Source organism: Bidens hawaiensis, unplaced genomic scaffold, assembly GCF_021521415.1.
Source record: "Bidens hawaiensis isolate Kalapana, Puna unplaced genomic scaffold, B.hawaiensis_p1.1 tig00023470_1, whole genome shotgun sequence".
In the NCBI taxonomy this organism is placed as follows: Eukaryota; Viridiplantae; Streptophyta; class Magnoliopsida; order Asterales; family Asteraceae; genus Bidens; species Bidens hawaiensis.
This window is the reverse complement of record NW_027493691.1, coordinates 48,365-64,841: the sequence shown is the minus strand read 5'-3', so window position 1 is coordinate 64,841 and position 16,477 is coordinate 48,365. Positions and strand designations below refer to the sequence as shown.

Below are 16,477 nucleotides of genomic sequence, written 5' to 3'. Positions count from 1 at the left end.
GTTTCGGGTTAAGACCGAGGTAAGATTCTACAAACCCATAACCATAGAATTTGTAAAAATGATTTTAGAAACTTAGATCTAACACTAAGTATGTTTAAACAAACAAAACTAGTAACAAAGTTCGGTTTATGGTTTAGAGCTATTTACGGTTAAACCGAATCATAGACTTTTAAAAACCCATAACCATGGAACTTGTAAACATGACCAACAAACTAAAATAAGCAAGATTAATATGTATGAACAAGTTATATAGATGTATATATATCAAGGACACGAAGTCCTCCATGAAGCCTTGCCTTATGGGGTCCGAAACCTCACCGACCGGAATCGGAGAAGTAACTACCAAAGGTAAACAAGGGGTGTATATTATATATATGTTGCACAACCATAAACAAGTATTAATAAGGCTACATAAACTAATTAAGATGAAAGACCAAAATCCTTTAAGAACACTTAAGAAGATAACCTTGAATCTTTGATGTTTGAGAGAGTTTTTTTTTTTTTGAAATTGTAGCAAGGGAAAATGAAGAGAAAAGGCGGTGTATATATAGGGTAATGTTGGTGGTCAAATATGGGTGTGAGACACAAAAGTTTTCATGCAAAATGGATCAAGACAAAAACATAAAACAACAAAAAAATAAATAAATAAATAATAAATAAATAAAAATAAAAATAGGATGTTTTCAAGACCCAACAAGTGTGAAACAATATTGTAACATAAATCCATCATTTTGATTATAACATAAGCTTCGGTTTACAAATCGGGTCGGTTTACATAATAAACAAATACAAAAACGAATACAAACACGACCCGAAATTGACGAATGTCACAATGTAGTTAATGTGGAGCCATCACAGATAAACATGAATAGCGGCCCACCTCAGAGCCAACTAAAACAACCACGAGGAAAGCGAGCAAAATACTAGCCTGCAAAACTTATATATAGTCGGCTCGTTTTCAAGCCAATGACAAACAACCACATCTGACGATGATTACTTGCCAGTTGCCATCTCACTCACTCAATAAAGATTGTCACGTGTTCTGGCATTTGTTGGAGTCGATATCTCATCTTGAAGTTGGCTTATTTACCGAGTACTTAAATATATAGGCTGGTGAAAACTCGGGGCTCCCTTATAGGCCCAATAATGTGTTGTCATGGGTAAACATTGGCTAAATTGGTAACGCAAAAAAAAACGAGTAAAATGTAGACTAATGTACAACCGGTGTTCCCTAATATCTCACTAATGTTTACCACGTCTAAAATTGTAGATTAAGGTAAAATTGATCATATCGGATCATATGCCAATGGTAACGTTGTTATATTTTTTTTTCGCGGGCACGTATATCCAACTGTCTCCCACTAGCATAAAAGATTCAACATATATTAACATAGGCGATGGTGAACATCTAAGCGTCTAACAATATTTTACTATCCCAATGACATAAGATGATATGAACCCAATTAGATAATTCGTGAAAGTAGTAGTGAAGCAGTTTACATAACATGTTCTTTGTTTATTTCAGATGTCAATGTTTATGTTAATTGAAATTAAGGTTTTTTTTTTTTACTTTTTTAACCTCGTATATGAAGAATTGCCTTATTGAATCGGCCATCTTTATTTAAGTAATAATTTAGGTCTTCCGTATCTATCATAAGACTTTTAATGCCCTCCACTACAACCATCAAATCTATGACTTCTGCTTACAGGCAATGGTATTGGTAACTGGTAAGCTAATAAGCTATCGATTGATTGAAAGGAAAACACACATTATTCAAAGGAAAATCCCTGGTTACTTTGTCCATTACATCAACAAACTATCATACTTGATACTTCCATAAATATTCAATTTTATAACCATCTTGTCATATTTATTGTTACTTACAAATAAATCTATGCTGAAGATTTCTAAAAAAGTTTTCTTTTTTTAATAAATTGTTGTATTCTTTTATTCCCATTACAAAATACTTTCAAAAACCCAAATACAAATCTACTCACGTATGAGTTATGACAACCATGAAAGAGTTGATGTTGTACTTGCCCGGTTGCACTTAGTTAATGCTTTCAAATAAATAAAAAAGCATTATGTATAGATATATATATATATTTAATTGGCGAATTAAAAACAAGAAAATCTGTTGGTTTTGTGGTAAACTTATGTGTTGATAACTTGCAGGTCATTAGTTCAAGACTCATTATTAGCATTTTTTGTTGGGTTTTTTAAAACAATTGTATTAAAGAGCCACAAGATCCTATTTCGATTTAGGCCTCCAAAATTATTGAGCCGACACTGGTTGCACCGTATGTATGTATTTTTACCTAGTATCTAAAACGAAAATGAAATTGAGTTTACTATTTAAAGAAAATAAAAAAATAAAGCATAAAGTTATGAGTTATATTCACGTAAGGCAACACACTTTGAGAATCCGTCCAGATCTGCAACATAGGATTCGCTACTCATTTAACTTAAATCTGTCCAAGGGTTTCTAATCACTTAATAATTAATATAATAATAATAATAATAATAATTTAATATCCTACCCTTCAGTTGCAGAGATAATGGAAGGATAGTGGTGCTTCTCAACTTACATAAACACCTTCCTCCACCACCACCACCACAACCAACTCTCACTCAAAATAATGGCAGACACAGAAGAAGAAGAAGGCTGCAGTAACAATGGCAGCATAAAGCCTGACATTCATACCAGTGTGTCCACTCCATACGTCAGTGCTCCGTCCAGTCCCGGCCGTGAACCGCTATACTCTCACGGAGGATTCTTCTACAGTGCTCCGTCTAGTCCAATGCACCACATGCTATCCTCCGCTTCGTTTACTCCACTAGAAGACGCCTGCGGCTCATTCGAGTTTGAGTTATCCGGCGAGCCAGCTCCGTTGGAATCCATGACGTCAGCCGACGAACTCTTCTTAAACGGCCAGATCCGGCCGATGAAGCTCTCGTCTCACCTTCAACGTCCTCAGGATCAATCTCCATTAACCGATAATGTCGAACACGACGCCGTATTGGAGGATAATGCAGATCGTAAGTTCGGTAGAGGTAGGGCTAATTTACCGTCACGAGATCGCCGGAGGAAAGCCAGATCTATGTCGCCGTTGAGAAGCAACACCGCATTTCAATGGCTGGAGGATTTCAAATTCAACGACGGAAGTGAATTAACGGAAGTTAACGGAAGCAAATCCGAAGAGGATAAACAACTAGCAGATGACGGAAACGATAACGAAACGCCGTCGTCTGGCGCATCGTCACGGTCATCCTCCCTCGGCCGGAGCTCGAAACGGTGGATATTCCTAAAGGAATTACTATACAGAAGCAAAAGCGAAGGACGAAATAGTACTAACAGTAACCGTAACCTAAAGTTTTGGTCTACATTATCGTTTAACCCTAATTCAAGCAACAAAAACCAGAAATCGGTAGATTCACTGACCTCGAAGGCGACAGGTACGGCGGAGGAAGGTAGTACAGCGGCGGTTAAATCGACTTCGAAGAAGGCGGTGAACGGATTAGGTTTGAATCGGAAGCAAGTCGGACGGTCGGCGTCTGCACATGAAGTGCATTATTCTAGAAATAGAGCTCAAGCGGAGGAGATGAGGAAGAAGACGTACCTGCCGTATAGGCAAGGGTTGTTGGGATGCTTAGGGTTTAGTTCGAAGAGTTATGGCGCCATGAATGGATTTGCGAGAGCTTTGAATCCGGTTTCGTCTAGGTAACGGATGGATTTGGGTTGGTGTTGCAGACTTGCAGTTATGTTGTTCAATTGTAATCAATGTTAAGCTATATGTACATAGTTATAATTAGTAATTACCTCTCATTGTTATTATTTTGAGTGGATACGTTATCGGTTAATTATAGCTTGTGTAGAAGACATTATTCAGTTCTTGGTTATACATGATCCGTAGTTGTGTATCATCTTTTCACTTATGTAGCATTGGAGTTCATTTCATCTTTTTGATGTTAGTTAACCGGTAAGTAGTCAGTACCTACACGACTTTGAGTTATGCGCCCGATCATTTTAAACTCAATACATGTTTCGGCCATGACAACGGATGCTTCATGATATCAAACATATTTAAGTGCTATGCAGAGTTGCAGACACAAGTTACATATCAGAAAAACTTTCCTTCATAATGAAAGATTGTTTTCAGATCGTGATGCTTGAAGGCGTGTTATAGAGCTACCGAATCAATATTGAACGTTGAAGTGATTTCAAAGTTGTTTCTCATCAGTTGTTTTGGGTAATCTTCATAATCAGTTGTTTTGTGGTTGGGTCGTTTGTACTAACTACAAGTACTCGCGTGAGTGCTCATAGGCTGTATGAACTATCACTTTGTTAAAATTGGGTTGCATTGGTAAACGATCGGTGTTTTACACTTGCTGCGTGTTAGAATTTGCCAGACTGTAGTTATGATTTATGTGCATATCTTTCTGTTCAGCCCAAACGATCGGTCTCTATTAGAAGATCGGTTGAGGATGTATACCAACTACATTTCCAATCAATAGAGTGAATCAATTAAAGTAAGGGGCTGTTTGGGTAAGCTTCTAAAGCTTGCTTATTTTCTAAACTTGTTTATTTGTTTATTTAGTAAAGCTCTTCTAAAAGCTTCAAGTTTGAGCTTTTTAGAAGTGCTTTTGCAAGAGCTTTAAATCAGGTTTTGTCTGGGTAACGATGGATTTGGGTTGGTGTTCGAAGAGTTATTGTTATTATTTGAGATTAAAATCTCAAAGCATTTAAAGACATACAACCCACCACCACCACCACCACTTGTGTCTGTCTATACACTAGAATTCTTTTATGCACTCAAAACAAATGTAGGTATGCGATATGACAAAATATAGCATCCAACGAAAGTAGAAGACTTTTACGTTCACACACTCTTTTATCACCCATCGATAATGGTGAATTGTGTTCCCGAGATGGCGGAAGATAAAGCCTCCGTTCCTTCATTGAGTGTAGGTGGTGACTTCATTGACTTGGTGCCATATGTCTCCTATGTCACCTTCTCAATGATGCCTTCCCCGCCTTCCCGGGGTCACTGGCATAACATGCTCAGATATAAATCTACTAAATAACACCCAATCACTTCTAGTTTATCAACTGTACAAGTCCATTAAAACATTGTCTTTTGTTAGTTTTTATTTTAAAGCTTCAAATATCTAAAAGAATTAGGTTATGCTTTAATATACCTATTAACACATTAACTATTTTCATATTAAAAGAATATTAAAATGTTTGTAGGCTTGTTAAACAGCAATTGGCCTAATCATTTTTATGATGCATCTTGAGCCATAAAAGAAGCCTTTGAACTTCTATTTCAACTTTATTTTCAAGACAAAGCTCAAGTCTACATAAGCCAATGTGTTCTGCAACGTGTTGCCCATCATTCAAATTTTGTCCAGTCACCTTTCTGTATCTGTAGTGCTGGCGGGTGCCAGGGAATTAGGATTAGACTCCATACGGTTTAGTGAGTAGCAAAATAAACTTATTTTTAAACCAATGGGAACCTATTGCCAGAAAACTCGGAGCATTCCTAACTAACAAGTAACGAGATCAGCCTTCAAGACTTTATGACAGGAAGCCAACAGAAACAAGATTTAAACCCAGACCTCTGCCAATGGAGAATCAAGTGCTTACCACTGCACCACTCGGTCAGTAAAAAGGTAAAACTAAGCTTAACCACCATAACCAACCATTTAAATCATCCCATTATGTACAAATCTAAATCCCATAACATTTCTAGACTTCTACCACTTAAAACCTTTTCTAAAACAGTTATCTTTTTACCAAACTCTGACCAGGTTTATGAGATTCTCTGATTCCCGTGTTACAACCTTTCACTTTCTTTTTTATCTTTGCCGGATCACCTCCATGAGAAATCTGCATTTTCACATAAAAACATACATCTTCTGTTACTCATAAATAGATCGAGATTCAGGTTTATATTTATCTGTAACAGATCAAACACAAATACATCAAACCTACAAAACCATTACATTTAAAACAAAGTTTACTTACAATATGGGATTTCCATTCCATTTGAGTGTTTTCATTTGAAACACCGGTCGATTGTGATTGGCTGCGAACATGCCAGAATATGCGGATAAGCACCGCAGCATCAAGAGCAGCATATTCTAGCTGCATATGTATTCAATTTCAATAAAACACTTGTCAGTTTTACTTTAATGTATAGAAACGGGAGGAAAATATAAACATGAATTTGAAAAAAAAAATTATGAACCTGATTGCGGGTCAAGGGTCGTTCTTCCCAATTACTGTTTCTTCGTGTCTTGTTCAAACCAACACCCAATACTTCCTTTTTAAGATTTATAATCAACGAAAAGGGAAAGAAGCGCGTTTAAGTAATAACTTCATATTAAGGATAATAATACTATATTGTTTTATTCAGTTATTTACCTTTGTCAGACCTGACAGGCCACCACGAGGCTCTTTGAATACGTTCTGAATATCCAATAGCATTTCAAAGTGCTTAAAGCAATCAAAATCTTCATATGATTGGGCCAGTTGTTTCATGTCACATTGAAAATTATAACCTGTACAATTAACACAAAATAAATGGGTCCACTTGAGTTGCATTTTATCTCCAAGGGGTCAAGTAAAAAAATTTTAGCTAAAAAGAGAATAATAGGTCAAAATGGGTTGAAAGTCACAAAGTTTAGTTTAGTGCAACCCAATCTGTTAAAACCAAGGGGTGTGCAGTAAACCATAAAAAAAATCAATCTGTAACCCAAAAAACCGAACCAAAAAAACCAAACCCAAACAAAAACCAACGATTTGCTTTTGCGTTTTAGTAAACACGGAACTTTCGGTTCAGTTTCGATTTCGCATGCAAATAAAATCGAAAAAGCAAACCGAATTTATGAATTTTCATTTTTAATTTTGAATGTTAAGTAATTTATAAAAATTGAATAAACAGTATAATTCAAATATTTTAGCCTAAATGTATAATAACCAGTTAATAGTTAGCACAAAGATTTAGGCCAAAGCTGTAGGACCAGATTCATTATTTTGGGCCAAATTTTTTTGGCCAAACATTTCAAGCCCAAACACTAAAACCAAAAAACGGAAACCGAACGCTTTCAAAAACTTAAAAACCGAATTTTCGGTTACTAGAACCTGACCCAGACCCACACATCTTGCACCCTCTAGTGATGTGATCATGTGTGTATAATGTGTATCATACCAAGTTTCAAAATTCGAGGCGAATGAAAAATACGGATTAGACAGCTGTCAAGAACCGCAGGAGCTTCATTGGACAAATTTATCAAGTCAATGATGAACACCTTCTTCTCAGTAGCAATCTGCATGATGGAAACCTGTAACATGGACAAATAATGTAAATAATTTATAAAAATTCACGCACGACGTGAAGTAGTTGATACATTATGTATAAATATATCAAAAGTAAACTCTCTCATATTACTAGTATAATTATATACTTCATGTATCCACATGTATTACTAACCAGTGGTTAATACCTTTATTAAGCGGATATCTAATTTATAAAATATCATCAATATACATTGATTTAATTACCTTGTTGTTCCTACTTCCCTTTTCATAATTAGGCTTCCATTCACAATCAAGACCAATGACTTTGCATTCCTCAATATGACATGTTGCTTCATGAAGACCAACAGGCTCATCGACCCAAATGATGTCATCAATTGCCAACTCATCAAGATGCAGATACCGAATATGCGGAAGGCTTGCTTCAGTTTCTGTAGAACATCAAAAAACACTAAATAAAAGAGCAATTTGTTCCAAAGTTTATATATTACTGTATATATATATAAGCTATCATACCCTTCGCTTTTACGAAACCTGTTAGCGAGTATCTTTCACACAGTTCATCAACTTTCTCTGAGTAACCAGCTTCCATTGCCAAATACACCTAAAAAAAAGATCATTATTAGGCCTGTAAACGAACAAAACATTCATGAACCGTTCAGAGAGAAGCCAGGAAGTTCGTTTATCTTCTTTATTTAACAAACGACGAACATGAACAAAAAATCTGTTCATTTAGTTAAACAAACGAACATGAACACGCGTACGTTCGTTCATTTATGTTCATGAGCTCTCATATATATTCGTTTGTGTTCGTTAGTTTACATTTGTTTAAGTTCGTTCGTTTACGTTAAAATTTTGGCCCATTACAACTTAGACCAGTTTTAGGGGGTGTTTGGGATTCCTTAATTTACCTCCTTATAACTTTTGTCAAAAGTTAACAAGTCAGAATATCATGACTTATTAACTTATACTCTCACAACACAAGCAATTCCAAACAACTACTTTTCAAAAAGTTAACAAGTTAGAAGTTGGTGAAAATAAGCAATCCCATACACCCCAACTTTTTAGGCCCAACACTTCACATTACTTATAACTGGTTTTAACTCAGTTATTTCGTTCGTTTATACTGTTAGCAAGCGCACATAAACAAACTGAACATGTTCCCTTTCTTAAAAAACAAACACGAACAAGAAAACCCCGTTCATTTAATTGTTCATGTTCAATCATTTGTTCGTTAAAGTTAACGTACAAACACGAACAAGCTTCATTCGTGTTCGTTCGGTTCATTTACAAGCCGATTATTTTTGAGAATCCTATAGTGGACCAAAAAAACACTGTTTTTACCTATATGACATAACATTGATTGCGTGTATTTCATGAAAATTAATCAAAGAAAATGTCAAATACTTGAAGTCAACCTACCATATATTCAAGAAGTTGCCTATCAGATTTTGCCCTCATTTCTGCAATGTCCCAGCATCCTTTTTCTGCTAGCTTCTTAAGTGAGCTGCAAATATGACTGAATACATTGATTACGTGATAAATCAAAAAAATTAACAAATTACGTAATTAAAATGATTCACACAAATAAATTACTACCTTTCTTTGCCCATTTTATATACTTCAGGAAACTCGTCACGCAAATTATTTTTCTTTATAAGTTCATAAGCTTGTTTCAGAAGCTTCCGGTCAACATAACCGCGAATCAGCACACATAGCATTGGCTTCCCCATAAACGCAGCCCATTTTTCAGCCGCTCGATACTCTTGTTTTTCCAACATTTCATGAACAAACGACTCTTCAGAGTGACGGATTGATAGATGTTCTAGAAGAGTGACAGCTGTCATATACGATTGAGATTCTAGAAGCTTTGAGATAAACTGGTCAATGAAGGCTTTTGCAATATCTTCAAAGCTATCATTATTTATATCCAATTGAAACAACACCTCATTGATGTCTGCAAGCCGGATGCCAAAAATTTCAAGCATTTTCACAAGTATTCTGTCATCATGGATTCTAGAACCACGAACAGCAATTACAAATAACTTGGAAGTGAGAAACTTTGCTTCTTGTAAATCTTCCTGTGTGGTCCCCGTTTTTAAAAGACGGCGTAGAGCAGCGATCATCAAGTGACTAAAACCTTCACAGTGTGGTTCAAATATAGGCAGTAAAGAGAGACAACGGGCCACAAATACTGCGGGCCCGGGACTTGGCTTGTTGTGTAAAGCTTGATGGACTTGATGTTGAAGAGCAAAAAACTTTGCAGTTGCCTTGCATGTGCCTGTTTTATATAATATCTTAGTATTGAATGTCTTTAGAAGAAACTGAGAGATAATATAGAAAAGATGACAATGGAAGCTAAAAAAGCTTTGACTGATGACCAAATACCTGAAATACCCCTTACTATGACAAAGCTAAGAAAGCTTGTGCACGAAATTGATCCAAAATGCATCTTGTAGTTGCATTTCTTTACAACACAAAATAGCAAGTGCTGCATTTTCTAATAGGCCTGTAAACGAACTGCGCGTTCAGTGAACAGTTTGTGAACCATTCGGCAAGAAGTTTGCTTATGTTCATTTATTTAATAAACAAACGAACATGAACAAAAAAAAATTTGCTCGTTTAGTTAAGCGAATGAACATGAACACGTGTCTTGTTCTTCATTTAAATATGTTTATGTTCGTTCATTGTTGTTCACTGGTATACATGTGTTTAAGTTAGTTTGTTTGCATTCGTTAATATTTTCATTTATTATTATATTTTGCCTAGTACAACTTAGTATAGTTTTAATAACTTTTGAAGCCCAGAACATTTTTATTCACGTTACTTTTAACTAGTTTTAGATCAGTTACGTTTTTTCATCCATGTTCGGTTATGTTCGTTTGTTAACCGTTCGTTTATGCTGTTAACAAACGAACATAAACGAGCACGCTCAAGTTCATTTTCTTAACGAACAACAACAAACATGCTCTGTTCATGTTCATTCGGTTCGTTTACAATCCTATTTTCTAAACAAAGGGAGTAATCAGTAATAAGACAAATACATATAAAAAGTATAGTAACACGGATAACTTATTTTCTCATTTACAACCACTTTTTCATATTTCGAAGATCTGCTACATAATCTTTTTAAGATAACGAGTCTAAATGTCTAACAGAGATTATCATGCAAAGACCACTAACAAATTAAAAGATTGAGTGAAGAATTTTACCGTAAACGTAACACTCTTTCAGAAGATACAAAAACACGAGTGGAGAAACATTTGTAAGATCAGAATACGCATGCAGGTACATGGACCACTCTTGGTGAGTCATACTATCACCGGACAACTTAGTAGTTTTCTCCTCAACTCCCATGATTAAAACTACAAAATTTAAACTGCCATACATCAGAGCAAACTCATGAAAAAATATCACACAAAAACATGCACTTATATGTGTTTCCCCAGTTTCCCCCAAATCAGTAAATTGTGTTTACCATTACGATTTACAGCGGTGGCTAATGGCAACATTAACAGTAGCTTACAGAGATCCAAAATCCACGAGAATTAGACATTGTCTCCGCAAAACAAATTTCATTTTCAGGAAAACAAATAGCTTACACAAACATAATCAATTGAGAAGAGATAACCTAAATGTTTAAACAGTACACGAATCAATTATACTATTTCATCAATAAATCAGCTAAAACCTAATAAAGGAAGCAATTGCGTAACATTCTAAGCATAAAAAACTGAAAAATTTTGACAATACAATTCGCATTGATAGAGTAACAAGCTTACTTAAATTTGTTCGCTAAACCGGAACACGAGTGTGTGTGAATTGGAGAGAAGAGTGTTCAATCGATGGACTCCATAGCTTGAGAATGAAAGAAATTATTGTGTGTGTGTGTGTGTGTGTGTTTATGAAATGAAATGAGAATTCGGTGATCAGAGAAACCCTAAAAGGCAGTTGATGGGTATGGGTATGGGTATGGGTATGGGTATGGGTATGGGTATGGGTATGGGTGTAAGTATGGCCCACTTGATATCGTTTACCAGAAATGGCAACACGACACTGTGTCCTTCCCACTCGTCGTTCCCGTGAACAAGGCCAAATTATATATATATATATATATTATAATATCAATCCCTTTTTTTATACGTATACAAATAGTTTTTGGATAGTGTAAAAGTGTTGGGGTTAATTTCGGATTGAACTCGTAGGCACGTTTAGCTAAATGAACGGGCTTATTTAACATGATTGATCAATCTATTTAAATGCATTTAATTTATATTTTTTTAAATGATTTTTTGTATGATTATACTGCTTGGATATTTTATGTTGATATTTAAAATTATTAGAAAATAAAAAATAGACAAGGTTTTATAATTTATTGTGTGGTTGATATTTTGGTGATCTAGTCTAATGACTTTAATGTAATGATTAAGGCTCGGGATCTTTGAAGCCTCGAGTTTGAAACATGACTTAATGAGGTTTTCTCACAATAGTGGGTTTTCTGTTTGATGACGTTTTTGGTTTAATCAGGATTTAAGCATCAACATCAGTATGAACAGTTAACATTCTGTCTTAGGGAGACTCGCTTGGATATTACGGGTAGTTTCAAACACTGTTGAAAAAAAAAGTAGTTGTATAACTAATTAAACTTTTTTTCATAATTTTTAGCTTTAAAGTGGTAATATAAAAAGTGAGGTAAATTTTGTGTACATTTACTTATAATAAAAACGTATACATGTATGTAATATGCGGTATTAACATAATTTAGTTTGATTTTTGGTTCATATCATGTTCAAGTAATGTAATTGGCTCTAGAAAGATAAGATAAGGCCGGAGATATTTTAGATGTGATAATTTTTGAAATCATAATGATTAGGTTTGAATATTATGAAGTTTTGACACATTTTTTATTATATACAAAATTAATGGATTTAATAAATTGTTTTACCAGACAAAATGTGGATCTTTATGAACCGAGATGCGAGTTTTTTTATCCTTGCATATGTTTTGTGTAGCTACTAGGATGTTCTTTTTTTTCTACATGGAAAGCATATTTAAGCAGTGATGCGACTGTATTATCTTAATTTTTACTATGCTGTTTAAGTAATATAAGGTTTCTATATGACATTCAACTAGCATGTTCATATAGACTTCTAGCTTATCAATTTCTCATTTATATAATTTTCACATGTTAATTTGAACATTAATTTTAAATATTAGCTCCTTAGTTGAAAAAAGTTTCAAAATAAATTGTTATAATCATCATCTATTGAGTAATAAAGACATTAATTGTTTTCATTGTTATTTTTTAAAATTTTGAGACTTTGTTATTTTATTTTATTTTTTTGGATTTGGGAAATTATTTATGAACGTTTGGACTGAATGTTTGGATTGAATGATGGTTTAAGTCAGAAGGTTTGGATTATATTGTTGCTTTATTAAACGCGCGGCTTAATAAAAATTATATCTCGTTGTTATATTCATATTTTTAGCATTTTATATGTTGTGTACTTAAATGTTTTATAATTTCAATAAAAATAATTTTTATTATTATGTTACAACATCTACATGATTATGCTTCATAGTTTACAATATATGACTTCAGTAAATGATGAAATTTTAATTAATATGTATTTTTTGTTTAATGATATAAGTTAGAGATATGTGACATAACTTAGAATTATGTTTTAAATTGTTATTTTTATCTATTTATCTTTGTATGTTGGATTTTTTTTATTAAAATAACAATGTGATACCATATAATAATAATAATGTTATATTATCTGACGTTTACAATTCATTAAAATGTATATAACGCACGCGTGCGCACGCACACACGCATACACATATATGAAGTTTTATATATTTTCCGTTTGTGTGTAACACGGGATCTAACCTAGTTAGCATTATAATGTGACATGTATCATGCATGTATGTATCATGTTATAAATAATAGTGAATAATTATGTGACGTGTGTGCTATAATTACGCAATATATCGCAACACTTGTAACATTTATATTTTACGAAAAATGTCAATCTTCTTTAAAACAAAATTATATATCACGTTGTTATATTCAAATTAAAGATTAATATGTTCCAACTTTAATCCTTGTGGCATGTTCAAACTCTTTCAGTCCAGTAAGGAATCCTTTAACAACATATGAGGTTTAAATTCTATAAGCTAGATAACGTGTTTTCGGGAAATCAATTCGGGTTCATTCAGGTAGATTGGGAACAAGGCGGAAAGTGGCTCGGGTTGGATTTTCAGGTTAAATATTGGGTTTCCGAACCAAATGATGAAGTTAAAGGTGAACAATGAAAAAGTAAATTTGGGTTGCAATCTGGGATTGGTTTTATTTGGGAGCATCACTACAACCCATTCTGATGAGATGCCATTAGAGCATTCTCAACCCATTCTCTACTATATATTCATATATATTATATAATTACACTAAAAGTTACTATTTTTTCTCTCTTCTGTTTAATTAAATAATACTTTTTATACTTTTATCATTATCTTTTCTCTTTCCTCAACTCACAAGTCACAACCACTTTTAGAAAATATTAAAAATTATACGGTATGAACAGTGAATCCCCAAATTTAATTTTCTCCTATAACATTTTCTCTTTCATCTACTCACAACCACTCATAACTATACCATATAATTTACAAATCCACCTTACAAAAATATAGAGAATGGGTGGAGAATACTCTTACATGGTTTATTGGTTAATTGAAAAGTATGTTTGGGTAGGGCCCCTTCCACATTAACCCTTGTGTCAACCTATTCATTGTGTTTTATGTTAATTAGAAGGGTAATTTAATTATTTTATACCTAAGGACTATGTATGTAACCTGTGAAGAGAAAATAGAAACTGATTTGTCTTAATTCTCTTAAAAAATAACCAAAGTGGTAACCTTTTGAAACAAAAGGTAATATATTGACGGCAACAATATTTTAGGGACCATATAAAAAGTTAAAAGATTTGATTTGTCAAATATAATTTGATTGGTACCGGTAATGTCCTATATTTCATTTATTAAGATTTTTGGTACTGGTATCCATACCGAGCTCATGACTAACAAACTGTCCAAGTTGCAAAGTGGATCGAAACAAACGAATACAAACTGGGTTGCCCATCAAAGAGCTCGGTTTTGAACAAGGCCGGCTCCGAGAAAGCAAAAAAAATTTTGGGCCGAAGTCGAAACTTTTTTGGGGCCTTAAGTAAAAGAAGTATTTTGTTGGGTTTAAACTGTCTAAATATGGGCTTACTTGGTTATAATTTGGATTGTATAAAAAACTTTTGTATAAAAAAAGATTAAACATGTCTCAAGCGAGGGTAGAACCTACAACCTCTTGATTGTGAGTAATACCCATTTGCCACTAGACCAAGCAAGTGGCTATGTTATTTTGTTTAAACATTAAATATACATACTGTTTTTAATAAAATTACATATAATTTTTTTCAAAAAAAAAGAACTCGGGCCTAGCGGGGTGTCGGGCCTGGTTTTGAATGTGTCGTGATGTTAAGAGTTGGTGAGTGATATTTGTTATTGTCTTCTATCTTTTAAAAGCAAGAGAATTCCACGGATGGTCCATGTGTTTTGAGTCAAATTTTATATATGGTCCTTACTGTTTAAAACTTGTATGTGTGGTCCATAACTATCAACTTTGGTTTCGTTATTGGTCTAGATAACTCAGATAACTTTTAGTGTTAAATGTTACACGTGAGGGGTAGTTTGGTCCATTTAACTTTTTTCATCTTTCTCTCTTTCCTCTTATATAACAAAAACTCTTTTTCACACTCATCTCCAACCTCAAACCTAAGACTAGATCTTTTAACATCAAAATCAAAGATAGTTCATTGTTAAGAATGTACCAAATATTTACCATATTTTGATTGCTATGTAATTTGGCATTATGTGATTATGTCTGCTTTGTCCTAACCATCATGGGTGGTTTCATGAATCAGCTTAACCAGATTTTCAAACCATAGATCCGTTATCCAACCAAAACGATTCAGTAACCAAGAGTTATTTGTAAACATATTATAGCCATGAGTTAATTGCCATTAAATTAATAGTTGTACTTTTTAATATAACCTACATGAAAACAAATATGGTATGGACTCTTATATACTCCAAAAGTTGAATACCAATTCTCGCATGTGGCCATAGTAATCAATAACATTCTAAATACATCTATTTTATGCTTACAAAGTCACCCTCACTACCACACGTGATTGGAAATAAATAATCTCAATAAATTATTTTATTTACCTTACCGAAAACAATTGAATTGATAGTTAAAAGAATATCATTATAAGTTATGAACTTCATCTTAAACTAATGTAATTTTTGGAACAAAAAAGAATGTTAGAAAATAACAAGAATGAAAAAGATGAGATAATTAAATGGACCAAACCACCCATTCACTTGCATCATTTAACATTAAAAGTTAACTAGGTTATATTTTTGGACCAATAATAAAACCAAAGTTAATGATTTAAGACCATACAGTCAAGTTCTAAACATTAGAGACGCTGCATAAAATTTGGCTCAAATAACATAATCATTCGTGAAATTCTCTTTTCAAAAGCATATTCACATGTGTTTTTCTTTCTTTTATTATTTAACTATACCAACCTAAAGAGAATACATAAAAACTAAAGTCGTATTATGCCAAAAACTATCTCGACGTGTATTTCGTTCGTTTGAATTTTTATTATTAAACTAAAAAATGTTAAAATGTTTTTTCTTCCTCTCTGATATAGCTAAAGCTTGTTCTTTTAAAATACAACTAATTAAAAAAAATAAGTTAATATCAAATTCAACAAATAAAAAGTTATATGGTTAAATTATAAAAAAAATTAATAGAAATAAGAGAAAAATATATTGAAAGAATCCTTAAAACTAAAATTCCACTATAATCATGTTTGAGAACAATGGATGGATAAATGAACAAATCCCATTCCTTTTTCCCTTTCCTTTGTGAGGAAAGCCCTCACCTTCTCTCTTCCAACCAGAATGCTTTTAGGTGTTCTGTTTTTGCTTATTTGCCGAAATAGTTATTAAAACCTAATCAAAATAAAGAACTCATTTCTGGACGTTTCATTGTTCAAGGTCGACTAGGCCTCAATAGTCTGGGTTCCTGA

General features: G+C 33.5%; 2 protein-coding genes across 3 annotated transcripts; one reads left to right on the top strand and one right to left on the bottom strand.

Annotated features, from left to right (window-relative positions):
* The first annotated feature begins 2,640 nt into the window (after positions 1-2,640).
* Positions 2,641-3,842, top strand: LOC143567652 (uncharacterized). Its single transcript, XM_077054025.1, has one exon. The coding sequence runs from the start codon at positions 2,641-2,643 to the stop codon at positions 3,724-3,726; it is 1,086 nt and encodes a 361-aa protein (XP_076910140.1). The 3' UTR covers positions 3,727-3,842.
* Positions 3,843-5,447: 1,605 nt separating this feature from the next.
* LOC143567634 (uncharacterized) lies at positions 5,448-10,679 on the bottom strand. 2 transcript variants are annotated; one of them, XM_077054004.1, is made up of 10 exons: positions 10,535-10,679; positions 8,922-9,603; positions 8,745-8,829; positions 7,839-7,926; positions 7,569-7,753; positions 7,216-7,348; positions 6,429-6,565; positions 6,253-6,327; positions 6,030-6,149; positions 5,448-5,891 (listed from the first exon to the last, which is right to left on the bottom strand). In XM_077054004.1, exons 1-10 carry the CDS (start codon positions 10,677-10,679, stop codon positions 5,787-5,789), a joined length of 1,755 nt encoding a protein of 584 aa, XP_076910119.1. In that variant the 3' UTR covers positions 5,448-5,786. The 2 variants fall into 2 exon arrangements, with proteins under 2 accessions (XP_076910119.1, XP_076910121.1); XM_077054006.1 differs by having other exon boundaries at positions 8,745-8,841; positions 10,535-10,672.
* Positions 10,680-16,477: the final 5,798 nt, after the last annotated feature.